The sequence below is a fragment of the Neocloeon triangulifer genome, unplaced genomic scaffold (genome assembly GCF_031216515.1).
Source record: "Neocloeon triangulifer isolate White Clay Creek 2 clone unplaced genomic scaffold, ASM3121651v1 ptg000012l, whole genome shotgun sequence".
Taxonomy (NCBI): domain Eukaryota; kingdom Metazoa; phylum Arthropoda; class Insecta; order Ephemeroptera; family Baetidae; genus Neocloeon; species Neocloeon triangulifer.
The window spans coordinates 18,828,110-18,848,046 of NW_026775554.1; the positions used below are offsets into that span (position 1 = coordinate 18,828,110).

A 19,937-nucleotide genomic window follows, 5' to 3' on the forward strand; every position below is an offset into this window, starting at 1 on the left:
AAGTGATCTAAATCGGATATAAAGAAATCAACCAACATGATGAGGAAATAAAGAAGTTTAATTTTTCCATTTTTCATCCAATATAAGAAAGTATTTAATCACACAATCATACACAATCTATATTTTGATATTAAACAAAAACAAATCTTTTCATAAAAAAATTAAGAGTGACTCAAGGGTTTTTTATTTTCACTTCCTCGTCTGATTGTGAGCTTTTCCAATGATGCAACGTTTACATTTAGTTGAGCCATTAGAACATTCGCAATCAAAAAGTATAAGCATAAAATCGTAAGAGGGAAAAACCAATAAAAAATTGCTTAATTTTTTAAATAAATTTCCTCTAATTTTTCATCAGCATTATAATTTATAGGTTTAAAGCTGAAAAAATGCCAAAATTGTTGATGAATATTTTGCTGCTAACAATCTCTATGAAAAAATATGAAATCTTTTTGATAACTTGATCTCTAACGGAAAGTTTTGCCGATTTAATGGGAACTTAAGAACCAGGCCAATCAAGATGAAAAATCAGCAGACGCTCTTACTCGGACTGAATGGACCTTTTCTTGCCAAACACAAAACGCTCGAAAAAATAACAGACACTTGAACTTTTGCCATGAAAACACATCTCGACGCGATGTTATGTATATGAAAAAAGCAGAGCGCGATTTCAATTCTTTTGCTCCATTTGTGGAGAGCTTGTATGTATAATTCCCGCTCTCTGGCGGGTTGTCTAATGGGGTTCTCTTGAAACTCTCCCCGCGAGACGACCCTTTTGTTGGTTCGGAACACGTGTTTTCGTTCCTACTCTCCTATGATATCTCGATCCTCTTGATGTCGGTGGAAAAAACCGGCATTGAGAGTTGAGAAGGGGCTATTTTGATTGTTGCAACTGCTGAAATGAAAAAAAAGCGAATGAAATAAACGGGGCGGGAGAGCGAGCGAGCGAGCGCCCCATTGAATAAACCTCTTCGCTCTCTCGCATCAAGTACCAGAGCATGCTGTCTCCATTCATACAGAAACCACCAGCATTAATATAAACGTGATGATCTCGTATTGCCTCCATTATTATTATTATTCAAAAATTCCAAAACTTTTTCTTCAATTTGTTTTTGTTCCTTGGCAGATCCGAGACAGTGGAGCGAATCACATGTGGCGCAGTGGCTGCAGTGGGCGACCCGCGAGTTTTCCCTCGAAGGTTTGGCCACGCAGCAATTGAATATGCGCGGCCGGGACATCTGCAGCATGGGCAAAGAGACGTTCCTCAGCAGGGCGCCACCCTACATGGGCGACATCCTGTGGGAACATCTTGAAATCCTGCAGAAAGGTGAGTTGACATTGAATTTATATTTGTTGGTATTTTATTTTTGAAGCCCTCTTGACATCAATGAAACCAACAAATCTCTCTAGTCCTTGATAAATTTAACATTTTGTCAAGATTGAAGGAACCCCTGCTTTCACAAAATTCCTCCACTTAACTCAAATTGCCGGAAAGTGCTCCAAATCCATTCTCTCCCCTCAGAAAGTTAAAATTTATTTCATTTCTCTGACATTATTATTGTCAGGGGCACTCGCTGCTTGTAAACATTAAATTGACCCTCGACTGTAACAAAGGACCCTCGGCGGCACCCACATGCGTTTAATCACATTTTAATTAACGCCGAACGCTGCTGTTCGCAGACGTCGAAAGGGACCGAATCATCTCCTCGGAGACGGCCACTTACGAGCCCGTATGCGTGCCTGATCTCACAGACTTCCTCTCCAACTACCCTCCGATGGGGGAGCCCCACAAGGCCACCCCCGTCATGGGTGGCGCGCCCACAGCGCCTCCGGTCGGAGGCGGCTCGCCGCCGCCCCACCCCACCCCCAACGGCCCCATGAGCGCGGCGTCCTCGTCAGGCTCAGGTCGCGGCCTCCACAGTTCGCCCTCGTCCTACATGCCTTCAGAGACAGGTAAGTCACGAATTTCAATCTATGGAAATAAAAAAAAAATTTAAATTGTTATCATTTGTCCTGCGGGTTGCATACCCAAATTATAAAGGGAGCTTTTAAAATGTTCAGCAAAGTATTGGACAAATTGTAGGAATTATTTTCTATTTTATTTATAAAAATTTAATGAAGTTGAACTTAACAGCAGAGGCCAAGGTTGAAAATTCTGTTCTCCAGATAAGAAATGTGGGAGTTTTCCTGGAGAAACTTTCTTTGTGCGCAGTTGTTGTTTCAATTTTTATACACGTCTCATGTGGTTAAAGTTTGATTTAGTTTTTGAAATTTTCGCTTTGATTTGCATATTTACAAAATAAAAAACTTAAAGGGTCATAGCTCAAAAGTTGCGGATAGCGAGTTGGAATGGACTGACTGAAATCAAGTTTTGAACTTTGCTGTGAATTTATTTATTCGGTTCGGTAACGAGGAAAGCCATTGAATCTGCGCCAGTGAAGCCAGATGGCTGTAAAACAATGCTCGGTTCCTGAAATCGCGGCGACCAACTCGGCCTCCACCTGAATAATCGAGCACAAAATGGCGCTGCGCGGGGGAGGGAGCACCAAGCGTGACGGCCTCGGAACACCAGTGACGCGGCGGTGCTCAGCGCACGGCTAGCCGGCCGTGACCAAAGAGCCTTTCCATTTTGTAATTAAAAAGCAAACTTCTCCGCCTTTCTCAGCTTAAACAAATTTTACACCGTCTTCAATTTTGCAAATTTTAAATGCTGAAGGAATATTGTTCCAAAATTTATCAAGTTTGCTTGCAATTTCAAAACTAAATATTGTTTTGACGTAAAATTTTTATTACTATTTTAAGCGAACATTAGCGGCGTTCTTTTTGCCATTTGTAGTAATCGAGGAGCCGAGACACGCGAATTTTCACGCGAGCTGAATTATGCATGTTATGTGTTTTTCGCGAGAGCTGCGTAGATTTACGGGCGCACTTGAGCGTTTTCTCGCTCCTGGCCGTGATCCTTGGAAGCTGCTGAATATTCATGCCAAAATTTCAATTTGGCACTGGAGTCAAAGTGCTCGTCAGTGTCAATTAATTATGAGAACTCCCATCGGTTGAAAAAGTTGAAAATAATATAAAACGCCACAAAATTAGCAGATGTTCCAAAATCTTGGAATATCTTGAGGAATAACCTATGCTTTAAAATAGAATATTATTTTGCAAAATCCTAATTTAACCTGTTAAAATTTAATGTGCATTGAGAAATTTGTATCATTTTTATAGTTTTTCGCCCTCTATAGAATAATATTGTCTCGCCAAGAGTAATTAAGTTTTCTCAGAACTCGGAAGAGATAAACTTCTCTGCGGCCTGCTTGTCTGTAAGCAAAACTTCAAACAAAGTCTTTCAACAAAATAGTATAAATTTTTATTCTCATTTTTAATTATCGTCTTTTTAGCGACGAAACAATCGACTCTGTTAATTTAGCGCTATCTCGGGAGCAGGAAGTTGGTGCATGTGACACACAAAGATATTATATAAAAAGAGAGTCGTGAAGCGCTTATGAGATTCGCGTGCGCGCACAAACGAAACCAAAAGTATTATATTATATGAATTTTCCTCTCAAAAATGATTATTTCACCGCGGCATGCATACGAAAAAAGACAAAAGACGCGCCGCCGGTTTGTTTATTCAGCACGAGGCTCATTATTCGCGGGTTTTGTTTCAACTCGAGTGTGCAGAGCTATTATACCCGTTCTCTTTATTCTATTAGTGGTGGGATGATACAGGCCCTTTCCAACCCAATTTGCTCTCGCAAAGAATCTCTGGCGGCGGCAGTCGTTTCTCGGTATCGCCGAATTGCGGCCGTAAAACTTCAATTTGCGCGTGCCGCCGACTTTTCGCGCCCGAGAGATGCTGTGGAAAGGTGAGAGACAAATATTATATTTATTCTCCTCGCGTGCAGTGTCTCATTACGATAATTTGATCGGCTATTACTTAGAACGATATTTATTGCTCACGAAACTCGGCGGCAGCGGCTCCTCGGGCAGTGTACTTTTTTTTCGGAGCCTGCGATCGCACAGGAAGCGAGAGACAAAAGCGCGAGAGCTTCCTGACACGTGCGGCGGTGCCACCTGAGGAATGAATGATCGTCACATCCGCCGTGGGGCAGGTCGGTGCGGGGGTTGTTTCGTGCACGTACCACGAGATGTTGAAAGGGAGGCGCGCTTTTGTCTTGTCGTTTTGTCCGCACGCTGAAGAAGAAGAAGTGCGACCGCGCGTTTAAAATATCAAATTCCGAACGAGAAAAGGGCTTTTGTACACAAGCGGCGGAAAAGCTTTGAAATCGGGCAAATTGGTTTATTTTGAGTGGACAAATCGTTGCGGTCTATCACATTATCGAAAACTCAAGAAGGTCAAGAGACGAGTATAAAAGAAACCGAAGCTTTTCTTTGAGAGTTTTATTGATCAATTGATTTCAAGTTCCAACGAACTTTTTTTACTTATTGTCAATGATTGACAAATACCGATATTTGAAATTAAGTTTTTCCTTCTCCCAAATTTAAGTAAATAATTAGAAAATTTATACAAAAATCCCCGCTGGTGTAAAAGTTGTAAAAATTAAAATTTCACAGGTGCTGAAATCCTGAGATAATCTTTTCATTATATCGATTCAAATTGTTTAAAAACTGTTTTAAATTTAAATAATTTCACTAAATTTTGTCTGAATATTGCCATAACAATCTTCACTTCAAAATCTCTTAACATTTCAACGTACTATATTGTGGCGCAGCTTTGAAATTCTGAAAATTAATTTTTTTTTTTTTATTATCATTCATTCAAATATTATTGTTGTAGTATATTTAAAAGTATTTTTCTAAATCTCAGTTTCCTTCCACTTAATTGAGCATTATCTACACCTTCTTGATTTTCTTGAAAACGCAGAATGTTCATGTAGGAAATCGTACTAATTAAATTTAAAAATATTGATCTGCTTGTCTATTTAAAAGTTAAAAAAAATCCTTTTAAAACTTTTTCCGCCTTTGTTAATTTTGCATATGACAAAAAGTTCCAGCTACACCACGATTTCCCTTTTTTTTGTATCTTGATTGGACAAAAGTTGAATCAAAGCCCATGCAGGACTTTCAAAATGCTAAGCGATTTGCATTTCGGTACAGAATGGCTGCTATCGATGCATAAAATAAAACACACTCATTGTTTGCGTATAGACAGTGCTTGCTGCTTCTCTGTTTTTTTTTTATTTATATATTATATCGCGCTCGGCGGTGGCGTGAATATTTATAATGCATTGTCGGGAGCAGAAGTGGAACGTCAGAGCTTCCCGTTCACTTCCCCGATCGAACAATTCGAATATAGAGTAGAGCCTTTCTTTTTTTTTCATTCTTTTCTATAAACGGCAGCGTGACCCTTTCTCGAAGACGCTATTCATTCGTCCGCGTCCAGGTGCGCGTCATGTTTTCTTAGTAATTTTTTTCCATCCGCCCCTATAAAGGGGTGGGGTCGACCCTTGGCAGATGGGGAGGAATTTTTCCACACGGGACACAAAGCGCGCGCCTTGATTCGTTTTGATTGGCACTCGCGAGCTGCAGCCGCGCGTGAATGGTGTACATAAACATGAGATGTACAAAAAGCAAATATTTGCCTCCGGCGTGTTTGCATCATCGGATGCCCGTGATATAAATGGGGGATGATCTGCGCACACAAGTGGCTGCTTCCGATTATTTGAGCTCGGAGAAAGAATACAAAAAAATTGTGAGGGCGTTGAACAAACATTGGTTTTGCTGGAATGTGATGAGATACGATTGACTGAGATTGAAGAGTTTGTTTTGGCATTTTATTGACATGGAGAAGCAATCAAATATATTATATTCTAACGATTTTGTTCATATTTTTTATAATCAACAACCAAACTCCTCAGTTTCCGAATCCAGTATGAAATAAAAAGCTATATTTTCTACTTTTGTTATTATAATTCCTCTAAAAATTACTACTGAATTATGTTTCACTAACAATAAGATAATTATATTCTTTATAATACGGAATGATTCTGTAATTCCATTCTGTCTTCGTTTTAAATTATTTTAATTAAAATCATTGACATCATCATCCCCCAGAATCCAAAGTATGCAACCGTCTGGGCGCCTTTGTCGCGCAGATTGCCTATAGTTGCAATTTTCACACTCCCTTGTTTGATGCAAATCTGTAGAGCTTCTCGCTCGCCAAATTCGCTCGAAACCCTTTTCGCGCACAAAAGTCGAAAATAACTTGAACCAAACTCCCCCAATACTGCGCTCTGTTTGCTGCCGGAGCCAATTTCTCTCTGCGATCGCTCGCGGGGCTTCGGGGTGCGAATAAAAGATCAAAGGATTATCGCACTTAATTAATTTGCGTGCGTCCATTGTTCAACTTTGTCACGCTTTCTCGCGGCGGCGGCGGCGGCGTCTGACGTAACGATTGTGCCTGCCCGCCGGGTGTGTCCCCCCGCCCGGCGGCCGCCGCAGGAAGTGCCGTGCGTGGCAGCTTCCGAGCCACCGCTCTGCAGCCCGCAGTGTCCCATGGACCATGTACATTGACTATCTCGACTATTTCTTGCCCTTTTCCCGGGATGCAGGTAATAAACAAATGCGGGGATCAATCGAGCAAAGAAAGTGTTTGCCAATTACCGCGAGGGGTGCCATCGAGAGGGAAAGGGTAAATAACAGGGTGTTCTTTGATGATTGCCACGTATATCGGTTACACATGATGATGCGCAGTGCCAAATAATTAATCACACAGCAGTGTCTCTTCCTCCAGGAAAAGGGAAACTCTTTTTGCTTTTCCTCGGGAAAAGGAAATGGGGATTTGCGTGTAATGGAAAATGTCCGATTTTGTCACAAATTTGATGTGTTAATGAATTTTTCTGTTAAATTTTTTTTTATAATATTTTATACCTTTTTTATGAAATTTAAAAAATTAAGAAGTCCTGTTGGGAATATTTTTTCCTAATCAATTCGATCATTCAAAATAGATGTTTTGCGAAGTTTCCAATATGCATGTTACCTCTTGTGTGCCCCCCATGGGTCTTTCCAATTGTTCGCATGACTGGCAATTTTGAGTAAGAATTCCCAGAAAAATTATTTGTGTTCTAGATTATTCCTTTCTAGTAGATTTTATTGCCATATTTTTTATATAATTTATCAGTTATCAGTAAATATTTATTTTTATTTTTCAGAAATACCTCTTCATATTATTACTAATAATCCAAATATTTTAATACAAACCTAAAAAATAGCAATTATGCTTTTAATCAATTTATTTATTTTTCGAACTGCAATATTAGCCCCAAACCGAGATATTAAAAAAAAATTATTTTTGCTTCAATTTTACAAAATACAAAGAGAAAAATCATAAATAATTTTAATAAAAATTTCTGATTTTTTTATAAATATTTTTGGTTTTTGAAGAAAAAAATCTACTATTTTAATCAAAAGTCCCTTTCGTTTTTCAGTAAATCTCCGGATTTTTCAAACAGTTTCCTTTCTGCGTCAATTAATAAATGGGAAACGCAAGCCCTCGTAAATAATCGCTCTTCCCCGCGCCCTCGATAGCAAACCGTGCGCGTCATTAAAGAGCGAGTGTCCCGATTTGAAAAATGGATTCGCACGTGTCCTTATGAAATAAAACACCGCAAAATAAAATGATTTTCCGCGGCAGGGTACGTTCAGTATCATGGCGCGGATCGCGCGCTGAGGTGCATGATATTGACCGGAAATAAGAGACAGCAGCCGCGAGAGTTCATTTTCGTGCTTTGTGTGCGCGAGGCGCATCCGGTCTCTCTCTCTAGCTCACAGAAAACTCTCGCACAAACACACACGCATATATGCATACGACGCATAGAACACTCGGCACAAATTAGGGCCGTCACTTTGTTGTTGTTTTGAGAGAAATAAAATCCAACACAGCTGGCGATACGCATCGCGCGATCTCTCGAGCAGAAATTATTTTCCAAAATTAATTGTTTTTTGTGGAACTTGAGTCCGTTGGCTCTTCTTGACAAATAAAAATTCAAATTTTTAAATTCGAACTTAAAACAAAAATACCTCAAGGTAATAAACTACATTTAAACAAATGCAACCTGCACAACGCTGATGACAAGAAGTTGCCTAAAATAATTTATTTTAATCATCAGAACTAAAAAAATTTTATTTTTCTTTACTTACAATGCAGTTACTATGTATAAATGACATTTTCCTTTCAAGTTTGAATCCATCCTTATATCAGCCGAATATTAAAAAAAAAAAAAAAATACATATGCGGAAAAAATAAAGTAAATTTAACAAAATAACTTTTTTTATGTGTTTGCCTGTGGAGGAAAATTCTTCGCATTCCCAGACCGGTCACGAATAAAATATAAATTATTAATTATGCTAATAATCGTGTCTAAACGCAGAACAAAGCAGGCTTATTGAATTTTACAATATTTGATTCAAGCCTTGGGGGATTTCGTCGCCTTTTTTGTCTCGGGCGGCGGCACTCAAATAAACGTTTGCACGCCAATATAATTTTATAATTTCTTTACGCAAACGATCCGCAGCCAGGTGTGATTTATTAATTTACGATTGGTTGGTCTGGTTTTCGCAGGTGGTTACGGCGGCCTTCTTCGGTCCCCGGCGCAGATGCGAGGTGAGCCCGACACGTCGAGTCCGCCGCCTCCGAGTGGGGCGCCGCCGACGTCGCAGCAGCAGTACCTCCACCTCAGGAACACCCTGTACCACATGAAGGAAGGTGAGTCGCACGCGTCACGCAAAATGAAAATTTTAATTTGCTCGCGTGCATCAAACTACAGAGGAGGCCGAAATCAGTGCCTGGCGAGACGCGATTGCCCGTCGTAAATTTCTACTTTTCGGACTATTTTCTTGTGCGTCACTTCTCATTAAAAAGGCAGACTAAACTACAATTGCCTGGGTTGTAGACATTAAACGTAGAGATTAAACTAAATTAAATGGAAATTAAGAATGATTTCAAAGAGATTGAATTTTTATCATTTTTAATCAATAACCAATTAAAATATTTTTTTGTTCTCAGATAACTTGAAAAAAATCTATATTTATTATTGCTGTTGTGCTAGGCGGTGCTAGGGTTATTATTTTCTTAATTGAAATTAAATTTTGGCGTTATTTTTTATTATTTATTGTTGATAGCATTTTTTAGCACGAATTTAATAAGTTTCTGATTGCAAAATATTTTCAAGCCAATTAATGAAGCTCGTGAATTTGAAAATTTCTGGATAATGAATTAAAACTTATTCCTTTTATTTTTTTAATTTTAAGCAATTTTGAGATGGCAACCAGCAACAATTCTACAAAACGTGCTTTACGATAAAAACTCAAGTAGCAGACCCATTGCAAATTATGTGCCACTTTATGGCGCTGAAAGTGAGAATGACTTTTATTGTGCACTTTTCTTGGAAATCCGCAGCACCACGCTCTTTGTTTCCTTCGAATCAGTTTTCGTTTCTTCCCCTCATTATTTTTTTTTAACCAATCTTAATGATACCAAATTCATCAATTAAAACTTGACCAGTAAAATTTTATTTTGAATCCATCATAAATTATCGGCAGCAATTAATCCACTTGACATTTTCGCACGACTTCTAACTTCCGGGGGTCGGCGCGGCTGACATTTGTTTGCGGTCCAACTTCCTTTTGCTTATCTTAAGTTCTGGCCGCAATAGATGATAATTGTTGCTGGGCGAAACTGAACTGTGGATTTTTTTTGTTCAGCACTGACATGAAAAAATAACAGTCTTGCTTTTTTGCCCGCAGAAAACGATCGGGACGGAAGTTACACGAGCTCTCAACTGGAGGCCCTGCCCTCTCCTCAGCACCTGGCCGACCTGGGCCAAGGTCACGAGGAGGGCTACGTGCCGCAGTACCACGAGACGGACACCGATTACCATCCGATGGAGCACCCGGCGCCGCACACCGCCTATCACCACCCGCTCGAAAATTCGCCAGAGTTCTACCCAAGCGCGCCGCCACCAGCGCTGCTCGAACAAAAGTTCCCCCAGCCGTACAAGCCCTACAGCCGCACGAGTAAGTTTCATTGGTTGAAAAAAAAATTAATTATCCATTAAATTTAAAAAAAAAAATTAAATTAAATCAATGGAGACTAAAGGTCTTCGTACAAAAGTTTTTTATTTATATAATTTTGACAGTCCATATTTGATGGAATTTTAAATTTTTAATTTAATTTCATAAATGTTCAATTCTGTGTTTAAATTTTTCTGTTGATCGAATTAAATTATAATAAGCAGCTTATTTTGTAACATAAATTTTATTTATTTATTTATTTTTTACTTCAATATTTGATGATAACATAAAATTAAACCTTAATATTTAGAGACTTTACTTTTCATGCTCCAAAAACCTTCTTTTTTTTTATTTAAAATTAAATAAAACAAATCTTTCAATTTAAAACATCCTGGTACTGAAACCCAAAGGGCTGATTTTTGTAAATTAAAATATTTCAGTTCTGAACTTGACCACCTTTGATCTCAGTTTCGCAGGTAAAGAGTGTGTTCTGTGTGAAAAGATTTGCCCATCACGAATTTACGAATTTTGACTTTTCACTGTTTTTGATTTTTTTACAATATCAATTTTGGCAATTTTATCTAAATTCAATTTCCATGATTTGCCTCAGGCCGATACGGTGCCCCACACGACCCGTACGCCGACGCTTACTCGAGCCAGTACGACGCTGCATCATTCCAGACGGTGCCCAGCAGTGAGCACTGGGCCCCTCAAGAGGCCCACGCGCCCTACCTGATGCACCACGCACCCCCTGGTGGCGCCGAAAACAAGCCGCCGCCGGCCCTCCAAATGATGGCCCAGCACATCTCAGCCACTCCAGGTACAAAAATCTCCACTTTTATTATAATTTAGTCAAATAAATACTATTTACTTTAATTTTAGTTATGTTAAAAAATAAGAAATTGAGAACAGATTCGGGGTTGCAAAAAATTAGTATGATTTTTATTTTCAAAAATTTTCTAATTTAATTTGGAAATTTTAGGTGGTAATGGACCTGGTCCGTGCTTCACCGGATCCGGACCGATCCAACTGTGGCAATTCCTGCTTGAGCTTTTGACGGACAAATCGTGCCAGAATTTCATCTCGTGGACCGGCGACGGCTGGGAATTCAAGTTGACCGACCCGGACGAGGTGGCCAGGCGGTGGGGTGTGCGCAAGAACAAGCCGAAAATGAACTACGAGAAGCTGAGCCGCGGCCTCCGCTACTACTATGACAAAAACATCATCCACAAGACTGCCGGCAAGCGCTACGTCTACCGATTTGTTTGCGATCTCCAGAGCTTGTTGGGGTGCGTTTCACATTTTACACATGCATTTCAAACAAAATATTTATTCTATGTTAGATCAAAATATTATACAGTGTTCTCTAGAGTAAGTCACTAGATTAACATCATTCGAGAAAGTTTTCAAGTCACGAAATTTTTTTATAAAAATAACTCTCCATTTAACTTTCCTATTTTTTGCAAATTTAATATTTTGATTCAAAATTTCTAATGTTGTTTAAATTTGTGATTTTAGGTATACGCCAGAAGAGCTTCACCAGATGGTGGACGTCAAACCGTCTGACAAAGACAAAGATGACTAAATTATGCGGGAAAAGTGTGTGTGTCAGTGCCTTCGTGTAAATAATAATAATTATTTAATGAAGTACATAATAATTATTTGCTGCGTGAATCAAAGCAAGCCCTTTCTGTCTCTCTACAAGATTAAAAACTTTGTGATCAAGGGACAGCTTTTGTTGAGAAATTTTTAAAGAAGCAAACACTTTACATAGTCCTTGTGTAAAAATTTTTATTGTAAAACGCAACAAGTTGTGAACTAAAACAAGAGCAAGCAAGAAGTACGGAAGCTGCGTGTGTGTTTTCCCAGAAACAAAAAATATATATAAATAAATTTCTGTCGAGAACGAGGAATCCGTGAGTGTGCTGCATAATTTTTGTGAATATACAGAAGAAAGTGGAATACAAACAACCTTGTTAATTTTTTTATGTTTTAGCTCGTAACTCTCTCTTGAAAAACTCAAATTTTCTTTGAGTTTGAGAAAAATAAATATTTGAATAAAGTAATGAGACAAAAGAATAAAAAAAAATTGATTTTTACTTTTTCTGTGCACATTATAATTCTTCACGTCTGAACAGACAGAGATAGAGGTGCCATCACCTCGGAAAGTTAATGAGCTTGAACGCAATAAGGCCTCTTCCATGCAACAAGAGGCGATGGTGGAGGAAAATAAAGAGAAGTGATTACGGCGAGCACCGGTCAAGAGTCAGTCGGTCTCCTTGCCCGCCCAAGACTGGTTATTCCTCCTCCAACTCTCGACTGCCCGAGTGCACGTGATGTTGTATAGTCATCTAAATTCTTGAGCCGCAAGAATTAGTGTAAGGCATGCACTGAACAAAGGGACGGTCAAACGAGATGAACACGGCCACTTTGAAAAATGCGGCCCTTTTCTCAACCTTTTTCTTCTTCTTCTCGGCAGGCGTCGAATACGGTTAGAAAAAACACATTTTATTTCACATTTTTATTTTTGTTGTCATTTTTAAATGCTTTATTTTTGGCAGGCGTTTTCCTGCCGAATGCGGTGGAATATTTGCACTCGATCGGCGTCCAACGCGAAGCCGTATTAGGCGTCGTTTTGGCATGTACGTATAAATGTGCGCATGCATATTCGGATATGTATACGCGTGCTGTGAATTCCGGCGCCTCTTGTCCAAATAATAATAAAATTGGCGATATATGGCATTCACGTATCAAGTAGCTGAAAAAATGTGCACACTTCATCTGGATAAAAAGTTAATGAAGTGTAATTTTGCCAATTTACACGATTAAATTCAAAGATATTTTAATCGTTCTTAAAATGAAGTAGAAAAATTGAAATATATTCCAAATTATTAAATAATGATTAAAAAATCACACTTTGTTATCAGATATTCTTATAGTTGAAAGTTAATTTTCATTTTTGTCAATTTTGTAAACGTAAAAATTAAAAAGTATATTGAAACAATTTACTTTTGTAAGTTGTTAAATTATAAGCACTAATTGTAAGCATGAATGAAAATTATAATCTGTTATTGAAAATAATTAAGAAAAATTTTATGGTTTTTTTTTACAAAAAATAATTTGAAATACATTTTTTTTTTTTTTTAATTGTTAGACAACTTATTTAATTCATTTTTATAATAAGTCCGTGTCTAAACTTTCACAAGCAATTAATTCACGCACGATTTCCTTCTTGACACAAAGGTTATTGGTTTGGCTGCTGTGTCTCGACAAAAGTTCTGCTGTGGCTGCTTGACTCAAATTACCAATTGCGGCCGCTGCTTTTCGCCTGTTGTGTTCTCTACCTTGCCAGCGGACTCATGTACTTGTTTGCACCGTCACTATGGGCTATCATCTTCAGCAAGTTCTTCTCAGGTTGGAAATTTGATCAATGAGAGTAATTTTTTTAACAAAACGCTTAAAGATTTTATTATATTATAAAAATTAATACATTAATAAACATTGTCAATTTATTTGTTTTTTGAAAAAATTAATTTCTTTATAAAATATTTTTTTTGTAGCTTTAAATTAGAAATTTTGATTTTAATTTTTTCAATGCATCATAAGTTTCAATACCTGGAAGAAAATAGCAATAATATTTATTTCACTTTCCCAAACTTTCGTTTTTTTTCTCTCTGAAAGTTGTTTGAATTTTGATTTCTTTTTTACTTTCTAAATTTGCCAATAAAAAAATTGTCAAAATTGTATTTTGCAAAATTTTGTAGGTCTCGGCGCGGGCTCGCTGTTTGCCATAAAAAAAGATTTGTCAGGGAGCACTGGCGCCGACGAGTTCGCCGTCCTGCAGAAGTGGCTGCACCTGAGCGTGGCCCTTGGCTGGTTGGTGTCGCCCGTCTTTGGCCTGCTGTCCGATTTGGCCACCCGCTCCACCGCGTCCAGCAACGAAGCGGCTGTGGTCACGTGCGCGCTGTTCGTTCTTTGCGCCGTCCTCACGCTGCTCGGCTTCACGCATCTCGCGCGCAACCTCCGTCTTTGCAGACTCCGAGACACCTTAGCGCTCGCCTACGAGAAGAAGCAGCCGCACAACAATAAAAGCTACGGATCTATCAGACCAAACGGTACACAAAAGAATAAAATTTAAAAAGTAATAAAAAAAATACAGGAAAAATTAACTTCTTTTAAATATTATATTTAATTATTACATTTTATCATAAAATTAGATTTAAATTCTGAAATTATGTACCTGGTCTATATTTAACACAGCTTGATTCTGTTTCCACAAATATAAATAATTAGTAACATATATTTTTCCTTTGAACATTTGAAATTTTTTTAATATTTTTCCTTTAGATAAATACATGATTTTTTAACATTTAATGAAGAATATTACTAAAATTTTAACAAATATTTTTTTTTATGTATTTAACAAATATAAAAGTTCTTTGCTAATTTTGTGAAGTTTGCAGATTCTGGCGACTTGCTGAGTTTTGATGGTGACCAATCGACTGAGAGTTGCTCTATAATTTTTGCCCGAGACGATCTGTCCACGCCAGTGAGCGCCCTCAGGTCTTCCAGCGTCATCAGCTTGCAGCACAAACAAGCGGCCGCCAGTCAGTCGCGGCGGCCGAAACAGACCGACTTGCTAACCGAGTCCGACGAATTGCTGGAAACGGCCGAAGACTTCATGGGCACTGAGTCGCGACTGCCGCTGCGAATTTCGCAAATCACCTTAGCTGACTCCAAGAACAACCTTTGTTCGCCTTCTGTGTCCACGCCGGGCAACCCTCTCAACGAGACTGACTGCGAGACTGCGCCAGACTTTAGCAGAATCGCCAATAAAAAACGTAATTAATCTGATATTTTTTATAATTAAAAAAAAATTAATATGATTTTTACTTAAAAATTATAAAAAAATTGTAGATTAAAATCTTTTGAATTTGTTTAGCTGTGAGCTCATTATGCGCCAAGAATCATACAAACTGGTTGTGCCCCCAACTTCTCACAGCATTTCTCTTCGGAAGTCTACAGGTGATTTGAAATTGTCCATTAAATAATTTTTAACGAAATTAAATAAAAATAAAAACGATTCTGCAGGCAATGTTGACACCCTTGACTGAATACTATTTCCTCTTTGGCACAATGGAAAATTCTGTTGCTCAACTTCTGGTTTCCACTTTTGGCCTGCTGCCCTCCCTGGTCATTCCCAAAAACTCAAACTACTTGAGATTCTTCACAGTTCTTGGTTGCGTTGTTGGTATTTTTGCCACAGCCGGATTGCTCATCATTGGACCAGGTAAGAAATAATGAAGTAATTTAAAAAAATTTTACATTTAATTTTCAGGTACGATGGACAACATTGTAAACTTTGCCAGCTGCATCTTGACCCTGGCCGTTTCATGTGGCATTTTGTTTGCCACTTGCGGCCCAAAAATCAGGCAACAATACCTGCTGACGGAAGAGCAGGAAGGCTGGCTGTGGTGCTTGGGCCTTGTAATTGGTCCCTTGTGGACGGGCAGTACTGTCGGACAGCCAAAAGTCATGCACTGTGGACACTTAATTGTACTCATCCTAGGTCTTGCCAGTTGCTTGTTCTAATAGTCTGAATTAAATTAATAAAGATTTAATTTTCCTGTTTAACTTTCACATGTTGGAATTAAATTTTGATACAATAAAACCAAAGACCAAAATCGTAACCACTACTATAAATCTCATTTAACTCCTTATTAAAATATTAATTAGTTAAAACTACATAAAAATTTTCATATTTAGTTGAATTTCATCTTTTGGGCTGTGATTTGATTAAAAAACTGCGGGTTGTGTTTAATTAAATTTTAATTGTATTATATAAAAAACATAATTTATAGAAATTCCTCCTGTCTTTAATTTTTCTTATATTCCGGCGCGTACGAGGCGCTGCAAATCTTGACCAGAGCCCCCGGGAGACGCCCCCGTATTGTGGACTGACGTTTTCGTCAGCCCGAGGGCTCTGGGCACATTTTTGACCTCGGATCAAGAGCAGGAATCAACAACATTAACAAGCATAATAATTGTAACCGAGAAGCTTCTTTTTAAAATTGGACAGTAGTTATAGCAATAGTAATACAATAGAAATCAGTTAATGTAGCATCCTCTTGCGTGGGGCTCAGTGTTTGTTGTGGGTTATTAAATTACTTTTTAATTCATTAGTAGTTCTCTCGTCTGATTGGAAGAGATCATCAGCATGTTGAATTTACACATTTATACGCAGTTTGGGAATGTGAAGAGAGCGAGCAGCGATAATGAATACAATAATTTTTTCCGTAAAAAAGGGAGAATGGACGACGCTCCAGAGGATCCGAAATGCGGCTGGCTACGCACGAAGACTAGATTGTGACAGAATGTGTATTTATTTTACGTATCAAAACGTTGTAGCACAAGACACAGGAAGCTAAATAAAAATAATCTTTTCTGCCGACGGCAAGAGCAGAATGCCCAAAATAATAATCATTGTAAAATGATTGCTGATGATGCAAGAGACTTCTCGATAATTTGTGCAGTAAATTATTTCACTTATAAAAAAGTTATTTGCTAAAAAATGGGATATTTTTCAAGCTTCTGGAGATTCCATTCTCAACACTGCTGGTTAATTCAAATAGGGAAAATTGCCTCAGTTACACAAAAGCATTCTTTGTTAAAAATCAAACCAATGACTCTTCCTTTGCCGAGTTTACACTTTTTTCTCTCGCTCACACTTGCATACTAAATTCTGTACACAAAACATTCTTTTTGTAAAATGCACTCGTTTTCATCAAAGGTTAATTCCCTAAATCCCTCTATGATTTTCTTTTAATTGAATGGCTTATGACGTCTGTCAAAATCTTGCTATTACGAGTAATGGTGGTTGAAAGCCTTCGTCGTTTAAAAACTCGATTCACTTTGTTTTCTGTGTGATCTACTTGGGGGTCTTCGTTCTTCGGATTGCACTCACTCTTTGTTATTTCTTTCAAGTTCAAACTTTTCTCACGTCCGGAGGTAGTGGCTCAAAAGTGATTTCGCAAAATTCATCCACTACGCAAACGTAATTCAACAAACAACTCACAAGCATATATATTGCGTTTTCTTTTCTCCATCTAGGATTCTACATGATCACAGGGAGATTAATTACAGTATTCACAAAACAATGCTTGAACAACCTGATTGCTAAGCCCTGCCCATTGGAATTCAGGAAATTAATAAAAAATCAACCCCGGCCTGGAGGCAGGCTCTCTTTTTGAAGCGTACTGAAGTTAAAATCCGTATAACCGAGTCAGTTTGTTTCAGTTTTTACCTTGGCTTTGACACAAAGAAGATGTAATTTGGATCCTCCGTACCATAGAGTTCGGTCGTGTGCTTGATTGAGGAGGGGCAAGGGACTCAGGCACTGGAGCTTGAGCCATTATTACACTGCAGTTATTTATTGAACGCATTCATTATTCTCGCCTTATGAAGGTCCGGCCCCTGAAACAAGATATGTTGTGTTCTCATTATTCACCAAAAAAAAAATAGCAGTAAGCATATTAGATTCAACAATTAACTAATAAAGTCCACATTTTAAACAAAAACCTCTACATTATCTGTCAAAGTATCATTATAAAACAATCAAATTATTGAAGTTAATTCAAATTATAGATTTTAACCATACAACTATTTTTAAATAAATAAACTCACGACATAGTTTTCTTTTCAACCGTCTTTGGTTCCGGCCTGGCCCGGTTGAGCACTTTTAGGAAGTCAGACGCCTTGGCCCTCATTCTCGAGTGGATGTACGCTTTTGAGCACTTGATGTGGTAGTGCAGGTAGTCCCTGAACATGTGAATCAAGTTGATGGTGTTTTCTCTGGTTTCTCTATTAGTGTGACGAGGGAAGAGAACTGCAAACAGTCTGAATTTAGCAGAAATTTACCGGATATGATGACTTATATTACCGAAAGTGATGTAGCCTATGTTTTCACCGACCCGAGCGTCGGTGTTCTGCAGTTCTAGTGGAGGCTCTCTATGACTAAAGAGGACTTGGGGCGCAGTGTGGCTAGCTCGACGCCCTTCCTTGAGCTCCTGCATGAAAACTTTGCCAATAATGACATCGTCTTCGTCCTTGAAGATTGTCGAAAAGACGACGGTGACTCGATCCGCTTTTGCTTCAACATACCTAAAAAGTAAAATTGAATGTTATGAGAAAAATCACCCAAAAAAGGCAAGGATGATTAATAATAAATGCTGATGGATAATGGGAAAAGTTCAAATTGTGTGGAAAACAGAAAAATGAAAGTGTATGTATAAACGTTTTCAGTGTCCAGAGGATTGTGTTTATAAAGGGAAAAAAGGACTCAATAAGAATGAACGTTCTCAACGACTTTCAAATAATCATTATTAATGAAAATCTAAGAAAGGGCGCAACAAAAAAGAAAAGAAAAAATATTGGATCACATGCTGGCACTGACAGAACAGCCAGTTGTTGATGAGAAGCAACACGTTTGTGCTGCAGCTGTGTTGATTGGAGGGGTTCACTTACAAGGTTTCGTCATTGCGGTAGTTGATTACTGCTCTCTTGTGGCCTTCCTCGCCTCGCTCTTGGAAGTCAAAATATTTCTCAAATACTGAAGCAAAACAGTGCCTCTTCAGCAGACCGACCTTTTTCGCAACCTCTTCCCAATTGGATGGAACATTTTCTAGGTCAATTAACACTGATACATTAAAGCCTGCGAAAAAAAAGGTCAAATGAATAATCGGGTTGAAAAGTTATTGAACATCAGTTTACCATCCTCTGGGGTGGTCAGTAAAGGTCCATACTCTCTCTTCAATAACTCGTCTGCACCGTGTTGTTGGAGTTCTTTGTAAAACTTGAGGGAAATGCTAACCTGCAAGTGAATATAAAATTAAGTGTAAATTTGGAAGTTTTATTAAAAAATTAAAAAACAGCTTACAATGATTTTCGTTTTGTCATTCTTCTGATTGGAAATGTGAAATAAAACGCCATCAAAGTCCGCAACTGTGATGTCTATTGATTCAGGTTTGTGTCTGGAAAGAAAAACATAGATTAAGAGGATTTAAAGGTGTTATTTTAGGGTTCGGTCTCTACTTCCGTAGTGCGACGTGTTTTTAAAATTGAGTTACGGTTTGAGAAATGGAATCTTATCAGGAAACGGCAGTTCCTTCACAAGATAAGAAACAAAGCTCTCGCTTTTCACGATTGCAAGGCGGCCCAACCCACTTTTAAAGAAAGTATGTCGAATAAATCGGCTTACACGGCACAATGCCGAAAATTTTTAGCGCTACGCGTCAATTTGTAATTGTAATTGCAACGCGAGAATGAGTCACGGGCAAAAAAGGGAGTGTAAATGAGACAGCAGCGGCAGTCGTCTCATATGATGATCCGCCCTGCCTCGCCGGTCGATCCACTTTACGTCGCTACTTCGAGGCAAACTTACCCTGCTAGCGCGTTTTTGAACTTTAACACTAGAGTCTCTTCAACTATCCTGTTGTTTATCTCAAGCAAGATCATTTTCTTGAGACAGAACCGTCCTAATTTCACAAAAACATAAATAAAAACGACACTGTCACTGCCCGATCGCTGTAGGTGGGATGCGGCTGGACCGGAAGTGGAAGTCAAGACTCCAATATGGCGGCAAAGTCATGAAAAAGGTCTTTTATCAAGGATGACGTCACGATTTTGTGCTCTGCCAGAGACCTCTTACGGCGAAATTCAAACTAGATAATTATATCAGTAATATGTCATGTTTTCAATCTGCTGGTTTTTTTTTAAACAGACAATATTTTTTTATATAATTTTTATTGAAAGCTTTGGATCGTACTTCATGTATTTTTTGGCTGTAGTCTAGTGTGATGTGATGTTGGTGCAGTGCACTGTGGAGTGCAACTTTTTTAACTTTTTTGCTATCA

General features: G+C 38.4%; 3 protein-coding genes across 8 annotated transcripts in view; 2 read left to right on the forward strand and 1 right to left on the reverse strand.

Annotated features, from left to right (window-relative positions):
- Positions 1–11,844, forward strand: part of LOC132197097 (protein C-ets-1) — a 45,324-nt gene extending 33,480 nt beyond the window's left edge. For all 6 annotated transcript variants that reach the window (XM_059620160.1, XM_059620161.1, XM_059620163.1 and 3 more), the window contains 7 exons: positions 1,124–1,324; positions 1,678–1,950; positions 8,576–8,719; positions 9,760–10,029; positions 10,637–10,846; positions 11,009–11,315; positions 11,545–11,844. In XM_059620160.1, the coding sequence (XP_059476143.1) occupies positions 1,124–1,324; positions 1,678–1,950; positions 8,576–8,719; positions 9,760–10,029; positions 10,637–10,846; positions 11,009–11,315; positions 11,545–11,611 (1,472 nt within the window). In that variant the 3' untranslated portion in view covers positions 11,612–11,844. The remainder of the gene's footprint in view (positions 1–1,123; positions 1,325–1,677; positions 1,951–8,575; positions 8,720–9,759; positions 10,030–10,636; positions 10,847–11,008; positions 11,316–11,544) is intronic.
- A 465-nt stretch (positions 11,845–12,309) lies between these two features.
- LOC132196386 (uncharacterized) lies at positions 12,310–15,710 on the forward strand. The gene is made up of 8 exons (XM_059618973.1): positions 12,310–12,517; positions 12,588–12,668; positions 13,270–13,440; positions 13,791–14,141; positions 14,490–14,867; positions 14,969–15,051; positions 15,118–15,316; positions 15,365–15,710. The coding sequence occupies exons 1-8, from the start codon at positions 12,442–12,444 to the stop codon at positions 15,616–15,618; spliced, it is 1,593 nt and encodes a 530-aa protein (XP_059474956.1). The 5' UTR covers positions 12,310–12,441; the 3' UTR covers positions 15,619–15,710.
- A 127-nt stretch (positions 15,711–15,837) lies between these two features.
- Positions 15,838–19,653, reverse strand: LOC132196387 (probable actin-related protein 2/3 complex subunit 2). Its single transcript, XM_059618975.1, has 7 exons — positions 19,466–19,653; positions 18,962–19,055; positions 18,796–18,895; positions 18,550–18,736; positions 17,966–18,186; positions 17,710–17,911; positions 15,838–17,499 (listed from the first exon to the last, which is right to left on the reverse strand). The coding sequence occupies exons 1-7, from the start codon at positions 19,537–19,539 to the stop codon at positions 17,472–17,474; spliced, it is 906 nt and encodes a 301-aa protein (XP_059474958.1). The 5' UTR covers positions 19,540–19,653; the 3' UTR covers positions 15,838–17,471.
- Between the last annotated feature and the right edge of the window lie 284 nt (positions 19,654–19,937).

What these genes read in the sequence shown, in the direction of transcription:
- LOC132196386 (XM_059618973.1), top strand. Translation starts at nt 12,442, where the DNA reads ATGAACACGGCCACTTTGAAAAATGCGGCCCTTTTCTCAACCTTTTTC. An exon ending in TTCTCTTCGGAAGTCTACAG is followed by an intron (nt 15,052 to 15,117) that starts GTGATTTGAAAT and finishes ACGATTCTGCAG; the next exon opens with GCAATGTTGACACCCTTGAC. An exon ending in ATTGCTCATCATTGGACCAG is followed by an intron (nt 15,317 to 15,364) that starts GTAAGAAATAAT and finishes TTTAATTTTCAG; the next exon opens with GTACGATGGACAACATTGTA.
- LOC132196387 (XM_059618975.1), bottom strand. Translation starts at nt 19,539, where the DNA reads ATGATCTTGCTTGAGATAAACAACAGGATAGTTGAAGAGACTCTAGTG. An exon ending in TTCAAAAACGCGCTAGCAGG is followed by an intron (nt 19,056 to 19,465) that starts GTAAGTTTGCCT and finishes TTTTCTTTCCAG; the next exon opens with ACACAAACCTGAATCAATAG. An exon ending in ACTGACCACCCCAGAGGATG is followed by an intron (nt 18,737 to 18,795) that starts GTAAACTGATGT and finishes TTTTTTTCGCAG; the next exon opens with GCTTTAATGTATCAGTGTTA.